Raw genomic sequence first — 17939 nt, 5'->3', positions numbered from 1 at the left:
ACATAGAAAGGAAGTGAAGGCAGAACCATAGGAAAAAAAAATGGGCGATAGATAGATATAGGTGTAGGTGTAGATGTAGGTGTAGGTGTAGGTGTAGGCGTAGGCGTAGGCGTAGGCGTAGGCGTAGGTATAGGTAGTTACAAAGGCATCCCATTATCTGTGACCTTGGGAGAACTACCGCTGTTTCCAGGGGAGGGGCATGGGGACACAGAACTCTGGTGATGGGAATGATATGGAAATATTTTTTTTAAAAGTATTTAAAAAAATGTCTTGGGAGTCGGGCTGTAGTGCAGCAGGTTAAGCGCAGGTGGCACAAAGCACAAGGACCGGCATAAGGATCCCGGTTCGAACCCCGGCTCCCCACCTGCAGGGGAGTCGCTTCCCAGGCGGTGAAGCAGGTCTGCAGGTGTCTGTCTTTCTCTCCCCCTCTCTGTCTTCCCCTCCTCTCTCCATTTCTCTCTGTCTTATCCAATAATGACAACAACAATAATAACTACAACAACAACAACAAAAAAAAAAAAACAGCAAGGGCAACAAAAGGGAATAAATAAAATAAAATAAATATTAAAAAAAATGTCTTACTCTAAGATAAAAAGCAAAAACATCTTTTTGAGTATTCCATGGAGATAAAAAGATGTCATTATATAACCTATTCTCTACAATAAGTGGCAACTATTACTCTATTTATACAAAAGAATGAGATAAAAAACACTGAGCAGTGGACATTTTTATAAGGATTGGGATGATAAGAAAAACAGAAATTGGGAGTCGGGCGGTAGCGCAGTGGGTTAAGCACAGGGGGCGCCAAGCACAAGGACCAGTGTAAGGATCCCGGTTCGAGCCCCTGCCTCCCCACCTGCAGGGGAGTCGCTTCACAGGTGGTGAAGCGGGTCTGCAGGTGTCTGTCTTTCTCTCCCCCTCTCTGTCTTCCCCTCCTCTCTCCATTTCTCTCTGTCCTACCCAACAATAATGACATCAATAACAATAATAATAACTACAACAATAAAACAACAAGGGCAACAAAAGGGAAAATAAATCAATTAATTAAAAGAAAAACAGAAATTTTGATAGTTCATTAAAAAAGAATTATGTTAGGATACATAAAGATCTAAAGAAAACAAAATAAAAATTATGATTAAGAAAACAGTCATATGAATATAATAGGAACTGCCTTAGATTTTTAAATTCTGTAAGAATGTCATCTGTGTAAAAACCATCTGTCAAGAAATAAGTGTAAGATCAGATCTCATATGACAAACAAGATTATACCTTTTTTCAGAGAGGGGTTGAAATCTATTTTGGGTCTTGTGATGGTATTATTTTTATACCTTTAGCTATTAGCTGTTGCTTAAAAATCGAATGTCATTTTTTAATGAATTCTGTTGTGTCATCCCTACTAAGAATTCACATTTTTATAACTCTTCCTCTGTTATCACTGAGAATTAAAATAATGATGCCTTATAGATAATTATGTACATACAGTTTACATAGATATCTAAGGCTACTTACATGCTTAACAGTCATATTTAGAGAGTTGGGTGGTATACACCCAGTTGAGGTGCAAGGACTCAGGTTCAAGCCCCCAGTCCCTCATTGCAGTGAGGAGGCTTCAGGAGTGGGAAACCAGGGCTGAATATACCTGTTTCTACACCTATCTATCTATCTATCTACCTACCTATCCATCCATCTATATCCCCAATCATTTCTCAACTTCTCGCTGTCCTATCAAAATTTTTGAAAAAGTAATATTTTAAGGATGGTGTTTTAATATTTACAAAACTAATGCAAATCAGTACAAAAGAACAAGTTTTGGGAGTAGGGTGGTAGTGCAGTGGGTTAAGTGCAGGTGGCGCAAAGTGCAAGGACCAGAGTGAGGAACCTGGTTCGAGCCCCCGGCTCCCCACCTGCAGGGGAGTCACTTCACAGGCTGTGAAGCAGGTCTGCAGGTGTCTGTCTTTCTCTCCCCTTCTCTGTCTTTCCCTCCTCTCTCCATTTCTCTCAGTCTTATCCAACAACAATGACATCAATCACAACAAGAATAAAAACTACAACAATAAAACAACAAGGGCAACAAAAGGGAATAAATAAATATTATTTAAAAACTTAAAAAAAGAACAAGTTTTCATTTATAAGCATCTGTTAAGAGAGAACACTGATTTTAAAATGATAGATAAAAACAACAGTATTAATGTTTAAGAACACTAACATCAAGAAGGATAATATCTAAGAGTATTTACCCTAAGTAGCAACTTTGGAATAATTAAATTACTCTCATAATTCTTTTGTTAAAAAAATAACTATCAGGAATTTAAATTTTCAACATCTTAAAAGCATGACTAAGTTAACATTTTAAAAGTATATCTATCAAAGCAACTAACATCAACAAGTTATTTCAACAAGAATCAATGAGTCACAAAATTTTCATCTCCTAGCAGTTAATTATAATATTCTTTTCAAATGTTATCCAAAGTATAAAAACAAATTATAAATTTATCTTAAAACAGTTAACAACTGCTCATTATGGAATAACAGTAAAAATGTTAAATTCTACAGAGATTGAGTAAATTGAACTATGTTATCAATGATCTGGGTAAGTGTATATATAAGATTTTACAGCTGAAAATGACCCCCAAGTTAAGTTACAATCTGAATTTAGACATGAATTAGGGGGTGGAGGAGTTTATTAGCTAGGAATAAACCTAACAAAATAAGTAAAAGACTTCTACACTAAAAATTATGAGATACTATTCAAGGAAACAGAAAATATACAAAGAAATACATGTTCCATGTTCATGGAGTGGAAGAATTAATTTCATCAAAATGATTATTCTACCCAAAGCCAAATTTAATGCAATCCATATCAAGATCCCAAAATTTTTTTTTAAATAAGGGAATAGACAAAGCTACAAAAGTTCACCTGGAACCCGAAAACAGCTAGAACCACCAAAGCTATCTTCAGGACAAGAAGAGAACTGGAGGCATCATGCTACCAGATATCAGACTACTTTAGAGCCGCTATACCCAAAACTGCCTGGTACTGGAAGAAAAATGGACACACTTACAAGTGGAATGAAACTGAGAGCCCAGAAATAAGTTCCCACACCTATCAACATCTAATTTTTATCAGCGAGGACAAAACTATTAAATGGAGAAAGGAGAGTCTCTTCACCAAATGGTGTTGGAGAAAAAATGGGATAAAACATTCAGAAGAATAAAACAGAACCACTATATTTCATCACACACAAAGGTAAACTCCGAATGGACTTGGATGTAAGACCAGAAACTATCAAATACTTCAAGGAAAATATTGGCAGAACTCTTTTCTATATAAGTTTTTCTTTTTTTTTGGCCTCCAGGGTTATCACTGGGGCTCAGTGCCCACACCACAAATCCACTGCTCCTGGAGGCCTTTTTTTCCCCTTTTGCTGCCCTTGTTGTTTTGGTTACTATTATTGTTGTCAATGATGATGTTATTGTTGGACAGGACAGAGAGAAATGGAGAAAGGATGACGGGAAGACAGAGAGGGGGAGAGAAAGATAGACACCTGCAGACCTGCTTCACCGCCTATGAAGCGACTCCCGTGCAGGTAAGGAGCCAAGGGCTCTAACCGGAATCCCTACGCCTGTCATTGTGCTTTGCACCACATGCACTTATCCCACTGTGCTATTGCCTGACCCCCTGTAAGTTATATAGGCATCTTCAGTGACTCAAGGAAGACAAAAACAAAAAAATAAACCATTGAGACTACATAAAATTGAAAAGCTTCTGTACAGCAAAGGAAACTACCATCCAACCAAAAAGACTCCTTACAAAATGGGAGATCTTTATATTTCATAAATCAGACAAAAGGCTAACAACAACAACAACAACAACAACAACAACAAAATATATATATATATATATATATATATATATATATATATATATATATATATATATCACCAAAATAAGCAACAACAAAAAAATGACCCCTTCCAAAAGTAAGGAGACAATATGAACCAAATATTCACCAAAGAAGATCTTTAAAAGGCCAACAAGACATGGAAAAATGCTTTAAGTCAGAGAAATGCAAATAAAGACAACAATAAGATACCACTTCATTTCTGTAAGAATGTCAGAACCCACAGCAGTAAGAAATGCTGAAGAGGTCATTGGGGCAAGGGAACCCTCCTGCACTGCTGGTGGGAATATCAATGGGCCAAACCCCTGTGGACAGCAGTCTGGAGAACTTTCAGAAAGCCAGAAGTAGATCTACACTATTACCCTGCAAATCGTCTCCTGAGGATATGTCCTAAGGAACCAAAACACAGCCATCCAAAATGATCTGTGCATAACTATCTTTATAGCATCACAACTGTTAACAGCCCAAACTTTGAAGCAAGCTAAATGTCTAGCAGAAGATGAGTGGCTAAAAAAGGTGTGCTATATATACATATTAGAATACTACTCAACTATTAAGAATGATGAAACGAAACGGCCTTTTCCACCCAGTCTTGGATGGAGCTTGAAGGAACCGTGTTAAGTGAGATAAGTCAGAACCAGAAGCATGATTATGGGATGATCTCACTCACAGACAGAAGTTGAGAAATAAGAATAGAAAAGGGAAACACACAGCAGAACTTGGACAGGGTTTGGTATCTTGCACCAAAGCAAAGGACTCTGGAATTGGAGGTGCTTTGAAGTTCTGGTGCTAATGGTGGAGGAGGACTCAGGCTGGGAGTGAGAGTGTTTTGCTAAAATTAGAGAAATTTTACACATGTATCAACAACTATATTTACTTTTTTTTTTTTTTAACCAGAGTACTGCTCAACTCTGGCTTATGGTGGTGCAGGGGATTGAACCTGGGACTTTGAAGCCTCAGGTATCAGAATCTCTTTGCATAACCATTATGCTATCTACCCTTGCCCAACAACTATATTTACTATACACTATCAATTCCCCAATAAAAAAGAAAGAAAGAGAGAAAAGAGAGGAGAGGAAAGGAGGGAGGGAGGAAGGGAGAAAGAGAAAAAAAAGGAAAGAGAAAAATAGAAAAGGATAAAGAGAGAGAGCTTTGGGCTGGGAAGAAACCCAAAAGTATCACAATTGCATAAGATCTTGGACTCGAGAACGACTTCAGGAACCCACCAAATCACTGGTGAGTGCAAATATGTGTGCTCACAGAGAGAAAGGAGACTAGGGATAGATTAAGTGGCTGGTAACAGTCCAGCAGTTTACCAGTTGAGACACCACCTCCAGTCTGTTTCACCAACAAAAAGATGGCTGAAGGGAGGACAGGACTCCCGTGAGACTCATCAAATGCAATTGTGAGACACCATTGCTACTTCATTCAGAATCTGGAGCAGCGAGGGGAGGCCATGTGCTGACACCAGGGAACAGAGAACTAACCAGGAAACTCAGGAGAAGATCTCTACCTTGGTGACCTAGCAGTAGGGTTGTGAGAGTCTCTTTGCATAACCACTGGATTATCTCTTCCCCACCCTGCTTTATTTCTTGGCCAGGAGTGATAGATTAAACTAAGAAGACCACTTATAGTTTAAAAGCCCTCAGGCTTCCAGAGCCTACAGAAAATAAAAAGAACAAAAGAGGCTTTTAAACGACTGTGCTCCAACTCAGGGATTAAAATAATATAAAAACAACTGTCAATTTCCACAACTATGAGCCCTTTAACTACCTTAATTAGACACAAGTCAGTCCAGGCAAGAGTGGTCAGTAACTGGAAAGTACTGAGAGAGGGACCTCATAACAAATCATATAGAATGGATAAACCAACAAGAAGAAATATTGGAGAAATGAACCAAGATAAGAGTCCAGCTAAAAGCCCCCCAAAGGTTGAAGCACAAAATAATGAGGTCAATATCCATAACACTAGTTAAGGAAATAAGCACAGGAGTGAGTAAACAGTTTGAAAGAATTGTCATAAGAAATGCAGAAACAACAAATGAGACCCTGGAAGAAAGCACTAATTATCTCAAGGTTATTAGAGAGCTGAAAGCTGAACTAGCTAAGTTAAAAACACAACTAGCTGAACAAGCTAAAACAGTATCAGAACAGGGTAACAAAACAGAAGAACTCCAGAAAACAGTAGAGGGGAGAGAGAATAGACAGAATTAGCAAGATTGAGGATGAATTAGAGATAACACAAAATGAAGAAAGAGATCTCAAAATGAGATTAAGAGATACTAAAAACAACAACAGAGAACTATGGTGGGATGACTTCAAAAGAAATAATATACACATTATTGGCTTACCAGAGGAAAAAGAGAGGGATGGGAAGAAAGCAATCTTCCGGACATAAAAGCTGAGAACTTCTCTAGTCTAGACAATATCAAAAGACATAAAGGTTCAAGAAGCCCACAGCATACCTACAGAATTAACCCAGATTTAAAGATACCAAGACACATCATATTTAGAATGGAAAGGAATAAGGATTAAAAAAAGGATCCTGAAGACTGCAAGAGAAAAAAAAAAAAAAGCGTCACCTACAGAAGAAAACTCATAAGATTAGCAGCAGAGTTCTCCACACAAACACTACAGACCAGAAGAGAATGGCAAGATACCTATCAAGTGCTCAATGAGAAAGGCTTTCAACCAAGACTACTGTATCTTGATAGACTGTCATTCAGACTAGATGGAGGCATAAAAACCTTCTCAGACAAGCAACAGTTAAAAGAATCAACTGTCACCAAGCCTGCCCTGAAAGAAGTTCTGAAAGGTCTCCTATAAACAATCAGACCACCATAAATAGGACATATATCAAAGCACTCTAAAAATCTACAAGAATGGCTTTAAAATATCTTCAGTCTTTGATATCAATAAATGTCAATGGCCAGAATTTACCTATAAAAAGGCACAGAGTAGGAAGATGGATCAAAAACACAACCCAACAATATGCTGTCTACAGGAAACCCACCTAACTCAACAAGACAAACACAGACTCAAAGGGAAAGGATGAAAAACCATCATACAAGCCAATGGTCCACAAAAAAGATTAGGAACAGCTATTCTCATATATGACACAACAGACTTTAAAATAACTAAAAATTTTAAAGATAGGGATAAACACTACTTAATGCTCAGAGGATCAACAAGAGGACTTGACAATAATTAATATCTATGCACCCAGTGATAAGCCATCTAAATACATCAAACTTCTACTGAAAGAGCTACAGCAATATACTAACAGCAACACAGTAATAGTAGGGGACATCAGTACCCCACTCTCTCAACTTGACAGATCATCCAGGCAGAAAATCAATAAAGAAATGAGGGAGCTCTCACCTGCAGGGGAGTCGCTTCACAGGTGGTAGATATATCTTTCTCTCCGCCTCTATGTCTTCCCCTCCTCCCTCCATTTCTCTCTGTTCTATCCAACAAAGAATACAGACAACAATAATAACTACAACAATAAAACAACAAGGGCAACAAAAAGGGAGTGAATAAATATTTAAAAAATTTAAAAAAAAAAGAAATGAGGGAACTAAATGAGGAGATGGATAAACTAGAACTATTGGACATTTTCAGAGTCATTCATCCCAAGAAACTGGAATACACATTCCACTCAAGCCCACATGGATCATTCTCAAGGAGAGACGATATGTTAGGCCACAAAGACAGCATCAACAAATTCAAGAGCATTTAAAGCATCCCAAGCATCTTCTTAAACCACAGTGGAATTAAACTAACACTTAACAATCAACAAAAGATTAGTAGTATTCCCAACATGTTGAAGCTCAACAGTACACTACTTAACAACTACTGGGTCAAAGAGGAAATAAAGGAAGAAATCAAAATGTTTCGAGAGTTCAATGAAAATGAAGACACAAGCTATCAAAATATTTGGGACACAGCTAAGGCAGTCCTGAGAGGGAAGTTCATAGCCATACAAGCACACATAAGGAAACAAGAAAAAGCGCATAAACAACCTAATAGCACATCTTAAAGACCTAGAGGAAGAAGAACAAAGGAACCCTAAAGCAACCAGGAGGACAGAAATTACTAAAGTTAGGGCAGAAATCAATAACACTGAAAATAAGAAAACCATACAAAAGCTCAACGAAAGGAAATGTTCATTCTTCAAAAGAGGGAACAAAATTGAGAAACGTTTCGCCAGACTCACAAAACAAAAAAGAGAGAAGACGCAAATAAACTGGATCATAAATGAAAGAGGAGACATCACAACAGATACCACAGAAAGTCAACATATCATGCGAGGCTTCTATGAACAACTATATGCCACCAAGCTAGAGAAGCTGGAAGAAATGGACAATTTCCTAGATACCGATGAACATCCAAAATTAAATAAGGTGGAACTAGATAATATGGACAGGCCCATCACAGCTAATGAAATTGAAACAGTTATCAGAAACCTTCCCAATAATAAAAGTCCTGGACCAGATCATTTTACAAATGAATTCTACAAAACCTTCAAAGAAGAACTAATACCTCTACTTTTTAAAGTCTTCCAGAAGATTGAAGACACTGGAATACTCCCTTCCATCTTCTATAAAGCCAACATCACTTTGATACCAAAAGCAGACAGGGACACAACCATAAAAGAAAACTACAGACCAATATCTCTGATGAACATAGATGCTAATATATTGAACAAATTCTAGCTAACCGAACACAGCAGTCTATTAAAAAGATTGTTCATCATGTCCAAGTGGGGTTTATCCCACGGATGCAAGGTTGGTTTAATATATATAAATCAATCAATGTGATCCACCACATCAATAAAAGCAAGACCAAAAATCACATGGTCATATTAATAGATGCATAGAAAGCCTTTGACAAAATACAACATCCCTTTATGATCAAAACACTACAAAAAATGGGAATAGGTGGAAAATTCCTGAAGATAGTGGAGTCTATCTATAGCAAACCTACAGCCAACATCATACTCAATGATGAAAAACTGGAAGCATTTCCCCTCAGATCAGGTACTAGACAGGGATGCCCACTATCACCAATACTATTCAACATAGTGTTGGAAGTTCTTTCCACAGCAGTCAGGCAGAGCAAGGAATTAAAGGGATACAGATTGAAAGAGAAGAAGTCAAACTCTCCCTATTTGCAAATGACATGTGAGTGTACATAAAATAACCTAACGAATCCAGCAAGAAGCTTTAGGAAATAGGCAATATAGTAAGGTGTCAGGCTACAAAATTAACATTCAAAAGTCTGTGGCATTCCTCTATGCAAACAATAAATTAGAAGAAGATGAAATCCAGAAATCAATTCCTTTTACTATAGCAACAAAAGCAATCAAATGTCTAGGAGTAAACCTAATGAAAGATGTGAAAGACTTGTATATTGAAAATTATGAGTCACTACTCAAAGAAATAGAAAAAGACACAAAGAAGTGGAAAGATATTCCATGTTTAGGGGTTGGAAGAATTAACATCATCAAAATGAATATACTGCCCAGAGCCATATATAAATTTAATGCTATCCCCATCAAGATCCCAAATACATTTTTTAGGAGAATAGAACAAATGCTACAAATATTTATCTGGAACCAGAAAAGACCTAGAATTGCCAAAACAATCTTGAGAAGAAAGAACAGAACTGGAGGCATCACACTCCCAGATCTCAAATTGCATTATGGGTCCATTGTCATAAAAAATGCTTGGTACTGGAACATGAATAGACACACTGACCAGTGGAGTAGAATTAAGAGCCCAGAAGTGAGGCCCCACACCTATGGACATCTAATCCTTGACAAAGGTTCCCAGACTATTAAATTGGGAAAGCAGAGTCTCTTCAACAAATGGTTTTGGAAACAATGGGTTGAAACATGCAGAAAAATGAAACTGAACCACTATATTTCACCAAATACAAAAGCAAATTCCAAGTGGATCAAGGTCTTGGATGTTAGACCACGAACTATCAGATACCTAGCGGAAAATATTGGCAGAACTCTTTTCTGCATCAATTTTAAGAACACCTTCAATGAAACAACTCCAATTACAAAGAAGATTAAGGCAGGCATAAACCTATGGGAATAACTCAAATTAAAAAGCTTCTGCACAGCAAAAGAAACCCCTACCCAAACCAAGAGACCCCTCACAGAATGAGACAAGATCTTTACATGCCATACCACAGACAAGAGGCTAATAACCAAAATATATAAAGAGCTTGCCAAACTCAACCACAAGAATACAAATAACCCCATCCAAAAAATAGAGAGAGGACATGGACAGAATAGTCACCACAGAAGAGATCCAAAAGGCCAAGAAACACATGAAAAAATGCTCCAAGCCTTTGATTGTCAGAGAAATGCAAATCAAGACAACAATGAGATACCACTTACTCCTGTGAGAATCTCACACATCAGAAAAGGTAACAGCAGCAAATGATGGAGAGGTTGTGGGGTCAAAGGAACCCTCCTGCACTGCTGGTGGGAATGTCAATTGGTCCAGCCTCTGTGGAGAACAGTCTGGAGAACTCTCAGAAGGCTAGAAATGCACCTACCCTATGATCCTGCAATTCCTCTCCTGGGAATATATCCTAAGGAACCCAACACACCCATCCAAAAAGATCTGTGTACACATATGTTCATAGCAGCACAATTTGTAATAGCCAAAACCTGGTGTCCAACCACAGATGAGTGGCTGAGCAAATTGTGGTCTATATACACTATGGAATACTACTCAGCTATTTTAAAAAGGGGACTTCACCATTTTCAGCCAATCTTGGATGGACCTTGGAAAAGTCATGTCAAGTGAAATAAGTCATAAACAGAAGGATGAATAGGGAATGACCTCACTCTCAGGCAGAATTTGAAAAACAAGACTAGAAAACACAAGTAGAACCAGAACTGGAGTTGGCGTATTACACCAAAGTAAAAGTCTCTGGGGTGGGTGGAGAATACAGGTCCATAAAGGATGACAGAGGACCTAGTGGGGGTTGTTTTGTTATGTGGAAAACTGGGAAATGTTATGCATATACAAACTATTGTATTTACTGTCAAATGTTAAACATTAATTCCCCAATAATGAAATTAAACAAAAAGAAAAATAAAAGATCTTGGACTCATTCTCTGACACTACATAAAATGATAATGCTATGATGTGTGTACTATAGTGTATAGGTGAAGAACTACATTACTCACAAAGTACTGCTGTCCATGAGTGGACCATGTCCTGCAACACTAAGAATGATCCTGTGAGGAAGATTATTAAGAAAGTCCAGTCAGAAAGTTCAGTGTGGTGCTTCCACTATTTCAAATTCTTGCCATACAGCCGGCAATTTAACAAACAGAAATATGAGTGATACCAACATTTTTTAAATGTATGGTATGTAAGTTTAAAAAAAACATGAGATTTTACTGACAACCTAAAAAAAAATAATAATGAGGACCAGAACCCTAAAACTCAAAACATGAACAGCTGGAGACTTAAAGATCAATAAACTCCTACTGAAAAATCAGAAAATAAAAGAACCTTGAAGCTGTCCAATCGTATCCAAAAAAGATCTGCGGGAAATATCTAGCTTATCTAAGTTAGATCACCTTTGCCTGCGAGCCTTTACTTCCGCAACCACCAAATCCCAGTGTTGGTTTAAGCTGGCCAGCTTATCTTTCAAGAAGCTTCCGTCTGTGGGTGGGAGTTTCTGTAAGATCGCTTCTCCTGTTCTGTTCAGAGCTGCAACATTGTGCTGGTGGCTTCTGATTCCCTCTTCCAGTTCCTAAGGCACATATAACCCAAGATGAATTCCACCACCAAATTAAACTTCGGGTGCAGTGAACCCACCCAGGGAAACATTGTCAAATAAATGTCATAGCAACAAACTCTGGAAGGGCGTTTTATATTCACAAGGAAAGATATGTTCAAAAATACTTTAATTGCATTTCCAGGAACCTACTAAATGAAATCGATTTTGGAATTTAATCCATTTTCATGAACATTATCAGGTAAAAATACAGTGAAAGAGGACAGTGTAATAACATGAACTAATATCAACTGCCTAGATTCAAGCATAAACATCAGTCATGATTCATCTTCTTCCAAACATGCGCTTAGAAGTGTCTCTTAAAAAAAAAACATTTGCCAGAGGGCGGGCGGTAGCGCAGTGGGTTAAGCGCACGTGGCGCAAAGCGCAAGGACCAACGTAAAGATCCCGGTTGGAGCCCCCGGCTCCCCACCTGCAGGGGAGTCGCTTCACAGGCGGTGCAGCAGGTCTGCAGGTGTCTGTCTTTCTCTCCCCCTCTCTGTCTTCCCCTCCTCTCTCCATTTCTCTCTGTCTTATCTAACAACGACGACATCAACAACAACAACTACAACAATAAAACAAGGGCAACAAAAGAGAAGAAATAAATAAATATTTTAAAAAGTAGGGGGTCGGGCAATAGAGCAGCGGGTTAACCGCAGGTGGCGCAGAGCGCAAGGACTGGTGTAGGGATCCCGGTTCGAGCCCCCAGCTCCCCACCTGCAGGGGAGTCGCTTCACAGGTGGTGAAGCAGGTCTGCAGGTGTCTGTCTTTCTCTCCCCCTCTCTGTCTTCCCCTCTTCTCTCCATTTCTCTCTGTCCTATCCAACAATGAGTAACATCAACAATGGCAATAATAATAACCACAATGAGGCTACAACAACAAGGGCAACAAAAAAGGGGGAAAAAATGGACTCCAGGAGCGGTGGATTCATGGTGCAGGCACCGAGCCCAGCAACAACCCTGGAGGAAAAAAAAAACAAAAAACATTTGCCTTGTATATCCCTATATCCATCATACATATGTAAAGCTCAGGTCAGATTACAGAAATGTTAATTTTCAAATTTGGAAAGTTTTATGGAATGTATTTTTTTAAATATAATTTAAGGTCACATTAACAAGAAATGTGAAAAATGTGTTCACATAATGAAAAAATAGAAACAGTTTACAAGGACTCTGGAACAGTTAGCATAAATATATTGTTAAGAAATTAATTAAGGGGCCAGGTGTTAGCGTAGCTGGTTAAGCGCACATGGCACAAAGCACAAGGATGGGCAAAAGGATCCCTGTTCAAGCCCCCGGCTCCCCACCTGAAGGGGGGGTCACTTCACAAGCAGTGATGCAAGTCTGCAGGTGTCTGTCTTTCTCTCCCCCTGTCTTCCCCTCCACCCTCTATTTCTCTCTGCCCTATGCAACAGCAACGACAGCAATAACAATATCAATAATAACAACGATACACAACAAAGGCAACAAAAGGGAAAAAATAGCCTCCAGGAGCAGTGGATTCATAGTGCAGGCACTGAGCCCCAGCAATAACCCTGGAGGCAAAAGAAAAAATTTAATTAAGGAGGGAATATTTTTATCAAAACAAATTTTGAATGCAAGTGATCATTATGTTTAACGACATTTCATTACCAACAGAACTGAGTTAGCCGTGGTGTTGCATTTTCCCAATTGAATCAGACTTTACATGAGCAACTGTGCTATTATCGTTCAAGAAAAATTTATCTTCATGCGGATTACCAATGACAGGACGAAAAAATAAGGTAGATAAGTGCAGAGAAAACAGAGGTGAGGTATGCAGATATCTTGCCCTCTATAACATAGTACAAATTTTTTTCTAATTTTTTATAGTTATTATTTTCCCTTTCGTTGCCCTTGTTTTTATTGTTGTTGTAGTTATTATTGTTGTTGTAGTTATCATTATTGTTGTTATTGATGTCGTCATTGTTGGATAGGACAGAGAGAAATGGAGAGAGGAGGGGAAGACAGAGAGGGGGAGAGAAAGACAGACACCTGCAGACCTGCTTCACCGCCTGTGAAGCGACTCCCCTGCAAGTGGGGAGCCGGGGGCTCGCATCGGGATCCTTACACGGGTCCTTGCACTTCGCACCACATGCACTTAACCCGCTGTGCTACCGCCGGACTCCCAGTACAAAATTTTTATAGATGCTATTTTGCATCCAAAATCTTCCAAATAAAACTGCTTTTCCCATTAGCCACTCACAAAAAAACAATTCATTTGAATGTTTTTAAATTTTGATCTAAAATTGTACATAGCCATTTTCTTTTCCCCTTTGAGGCAGGAAACAAGATCTGGAACAAAAAATGATAACTTGTCTATAAAATTATAAAGAAATTAATATACAGGAGCCCTACTTCTCAAACCTATCTAGGATGCCATAACTGAATTAATAGCTCCTTTTTTTTTCCTAGCACATTCACCCATCTGCTGACAGAAGACACTCACCTGCTGATGTCTCCTGGCTTTCTCCAAGTCTAGGCCACCATCTGGAGCAAAGGCGTCTGCCAATAACTCTCCCGCGTCTGCCATCCACTGTGTAAGGTCATTAAGATCACAATTGAACTGTCTCCATTCTTCCACGGCTCTATCAAAATAACTGGAAGGTCACAAACCAAATAAAATCAGTTTTGAAACTTTACAAGACCGCCTAGAAGCAAATCTGTTTTCTAAATAGGGAATTTGAATCTCATTACACAGAAAGTCTCAAAATAAGTGGACTCACAGCTCACATCTCTAAACTGGTTCTCCCAGTGGATCCCCCCTAGACTGCTGCTCTGAGAAATGTGTATAGTTCCAGGAGCACACCCTGCCGCCTAGATTCCGGCTCTCAACTACCTATGTGCACCGGTTAGCTGTGGGCATGTGAACCCAACCAACTTTAAACTAGGAGCATTGCCATTCCAGTGAAATTTAAAATCTGATTAATGACCTGACTCTCCAGGGGGAAATAAGGTGTTTGACTCTCAAAACCCCTAAGTGAACAGAACAAAATCCAAAAGGTCAGAACATTTCAAAATTTCTTTGCACTGCATTATATCTGTGAATGGAATGAACTATGCTCCTTCCCTTAACCTCAGAAAAAAAAAAAAAAATCCAGCATTGAAGCTCTTACCCTGAGTGTGCATTTGGAAGTAAGTCTTTAAAGAGATCATTAAAGGGGGCAGGCTGTGGCACACCTGGCTAAACGCACACACTGCAGTGCACAAGGACACGGGTTCAAGCCCCTGGTCCCCACCTGCAGGGGGAAGGCTTCACGAGTGGTGCAGCAGGGCTGCTGGTGTCTCCCTGGCTCCTCTTCCCCTGCCAGTTTCTTTCTGTCTCTATCCAATAATAAATAAATAAAATTAAAAAGGAGAGGTAATTAAAGTTTAACAAGATCATATGGGTAGGCTCTTTGTTCCATAAAGCTCATGGGAGACACACCAAGAGAGACATTCATCTGAGAAAACACCAGGGGAAATGCATGTAAGGACACAGCAAGGCACTGTTTTTAAACCAGGAAGAGATCTCATCGGACATGAACAAGCCCTGGGTACTCTGGTCTTGGACTTCCAGCTTTCAGAACAAAGGAAAAAACATTCTCTGTCATTTAGCCCCCACTGTCCGCAGTGGTATCTCATTATGAAAGATGGCATACTATCTCTGAGAGCTAGTTAGTGCTGAGGAACACACAGTGTCTTTTTCTTTGGGAGAAATTTTTTTAAATATAAGTTCAATGAAATATATCTACTTGATTTATTTAGTAGATACAATCTAGTAGTGGTTTTTTAAAAATATTTATGTATTTATTTATTACCTTTCGTTGCCCTTGTTGTAGTTATTATTGTTGTTGTTATTGATGTCGTTGTTGGATAGGACAGAGAGAAATGGAGAGAGGAGGGGAAGACAGAGAGGGGGAGAGAAAGACAGACACCTGCAAACCAGCTTCACCACTTGTGAAGCGACTCCCCTGCAGGTGGGGAGCCAAGGCTTGAACCGGGATCCTTATGCTGGTCCTTGCGCTTTGTGCCACGTGCGCTTAGCCACTGCACTACAGCCCGACTCCCCCTAGTAGTGTTTTTATTGGTTTGTTGGGGAAGTACTGATTTACAAGACAGGTTTTGTTACATGACTAGGATTCTTTTTTTTTTTTTTTAAGATTTTATTTATTTATGAGAAAGATAGGAGGAGAAAGAAAGAACCAGACATCACTCTGGCACATGTGCTGCCGGAAATCGAACTCGGGACCTCATGCTTGAGAGCCCAAAGCTTTATCACTGTGCCTGCCACCTCCCAGACCACCTGAGTAGGATTCTTTTATTTTTCTTTTTTGATTATTGGCAGGGTTATTGCTGGGGCTCAGTGCCTGCAGAGGAACCTGCCACTCCTGGTGACAGCCACTTTCTTTTCCATATATATATATATATATATATATATATATATATATATATACACACATATTAATTTACTTGATTTAACAGAGAGATGTTTAGAGATAAGGGGGAGACAGAGGGGAAGAGAGAGAGAGACGAGAAGGAATAAAGGGAGGGAGGGAGGGAGGGAGGATTGAAGAAAGAAAGAAAGAGAGGAAGGAAGGAAGGAAGGAAGGAAGGAAGGAAGGAAGGAAGGAAGGAAGGGAGGAAGAGAAGAAGGCAGAAGGCACCTGCAGCACTGCTTCACGGCTCCTTAATCTCTTCATCTCCCCTGCTCACAGGTCGGGACCTAGGAGTTGAATCCTGGCCTTTGCGCAGGGAATCATGTGTGCTACCACCCAGTCTCCCGAGGACAGAGTATTACCTCCCCCCCCCCCCCCCCCGCCCCCTGAAAGGTGTTTGCAGGCCACTCCCACCACCACAGGTGGTCTTCCCATGATGCACAGTGGCCCACACACCTGAGCTCAGTTCAGAAGGAAAGTGCGTACAAGCACAGGTAAGGCAGAGAGTTAAGAGTTCTTGGAATTTCTCTCTTGACCTAGCCCCTTACACATAAAATAAAGTAGGATGTCGACGTTTTTTTCATATCTGTAAGATCAAATAAGCGTGAAAGGAAAGCTTGCTGGATTAAGATCCCCAGGTCCAAGTCATGGTACTAGGAAGGGAGTTAAGTGGTAGAGCAGAAAGAGCTGTGCGGACACCTCTCACAGGGAGATGTGAAGGCAGGTCCAAATCGCAGTACGTTAACAATTAATTCACTTAAAAAATTCCTGACCGGTGTAAGGATCCCGGTTCGAGGCCCCGGCTCCCCGCCTGCAGGGGAATCGCTTCACAGGCGGTGAAGCAGGTCTCCAAGTGTCAATCTTTCTCTCCCCCTCCTCTCTCCATTTCTCTCTGTCCTATCCAAGAATGCTGACATCAATAACAAGAATCATAACTACAACAATAAAACAAGGGCAACAAAAGGGAATAAATAAATAAATATTTTTTAAAATCCTTCTACCTGTTTGCTTGAACTCATGGTTTGGAAGAGATCTGAGATGTTTTACCAATAGGCATAAAAGTTTCTGTCACAGCAGTGGCCCAGGAGATGATGTAGCAAGTAGAATGCTTGGCCTGCTAGCACAGCATCCAGAGTCAGGAGACAGAGAAGTGCTTTGGTTTTCTTTGTCTCTTTCTTCCTCCTCTCATTCTTACAAATGAATGAATGAATGACTCTATTAAAATGTCATATCATAAAGATATAAGGGGACCAGAGAAGCTGCCCAGTGGTAGGGTGCCTAACTTGCATGTGTGAGGCTCCAAGTTCATTCAGTGTCCAACATAAGAGTGACACACACGTCGGGTGGTAGTGCAGCAGGTTAAGCGCAGGTGGCACAAAGCACAAGGACCGGTGAGAGGATCCCAGTTCAATCCTTTCAGCTCCTCACCTGCAGGGGAGTCACTTCACAGGTGGTGAAGCAGGTCTGCAGGTGTCTGTCTTTCTCTCCCCCTGTCTCCCCCTCCTCTCTCCATTTCTCTCTGTTCTATCCAACAACCAAGACATCAATAACAACAACACTAATAACTACAACAATAAAACAAGAGCAAAAACAAAGGGAAGATGAATAAATAAATATTTTTTTTAAAAAAGAGTGACACACACAAAAGAAATCAGTCCCCATAATGATCCTGGGTCCATACTCCCAGAGGAATAAAGACTAGGGAAGCTATTAAGGGAGGGGATTCGATAGGGAACTCTGGGGGTGGGCACTGAATGGAAATGTACCCCTTTTATCCTATAGTCTCGA

The 17939-nt window shown here is 39.7% G+C and overlaps 1 protein-coding gene across 1 annotated transcript in view; it reads right to left on the bottom strand.

The window, feature by feature from the left end:
- UTRN (utrophin) overlaps window positions 1-17939 on the bottom strand; it is a 609745-nt gene that overhangs the window by 316758 nt on the left and 275048 nt on the right. Inside the window, exons 42-44 of the mRNA XM_060190773.1 lie at window positions 14183-14333; window positions 11517-11692; window positions 6253-6319 (exon numbers count right to left, since the gene is read on the bottom strand). Of these exons, the coding sequence (XP_060046756.1) occupies window positions 6253-6319; window positions 11517-11692; window positions 14183-14333 (394 nt within the window). The remainder of the gene's footprint in view (window positions 1-6252; window positions 6320-11516; window positions 11693-14182; window positions 14334-17939) is intronic.

The sequence above is a fragment of the Erinaceus europaeus genome, chromosome 4 (assembly GCF_950295315.1).
Source record: "Erinaceus europaeus chromosome 4, mEriEur2.1, whole genome shotgun sequence".
In the NCBI taxonomy this organism is placed as follows: Eukaryota; Metazoa; Chordata; class Mammalia; order Eulipotyphla; family Erinaceidae; genus Erinaceus; species Erinaceus europaeus.
The sequence above is the reverse complement of the archived record's forward strand: the minus strand, read 5'-3'. Positions and strand labels throughout refer to the sequence as shown.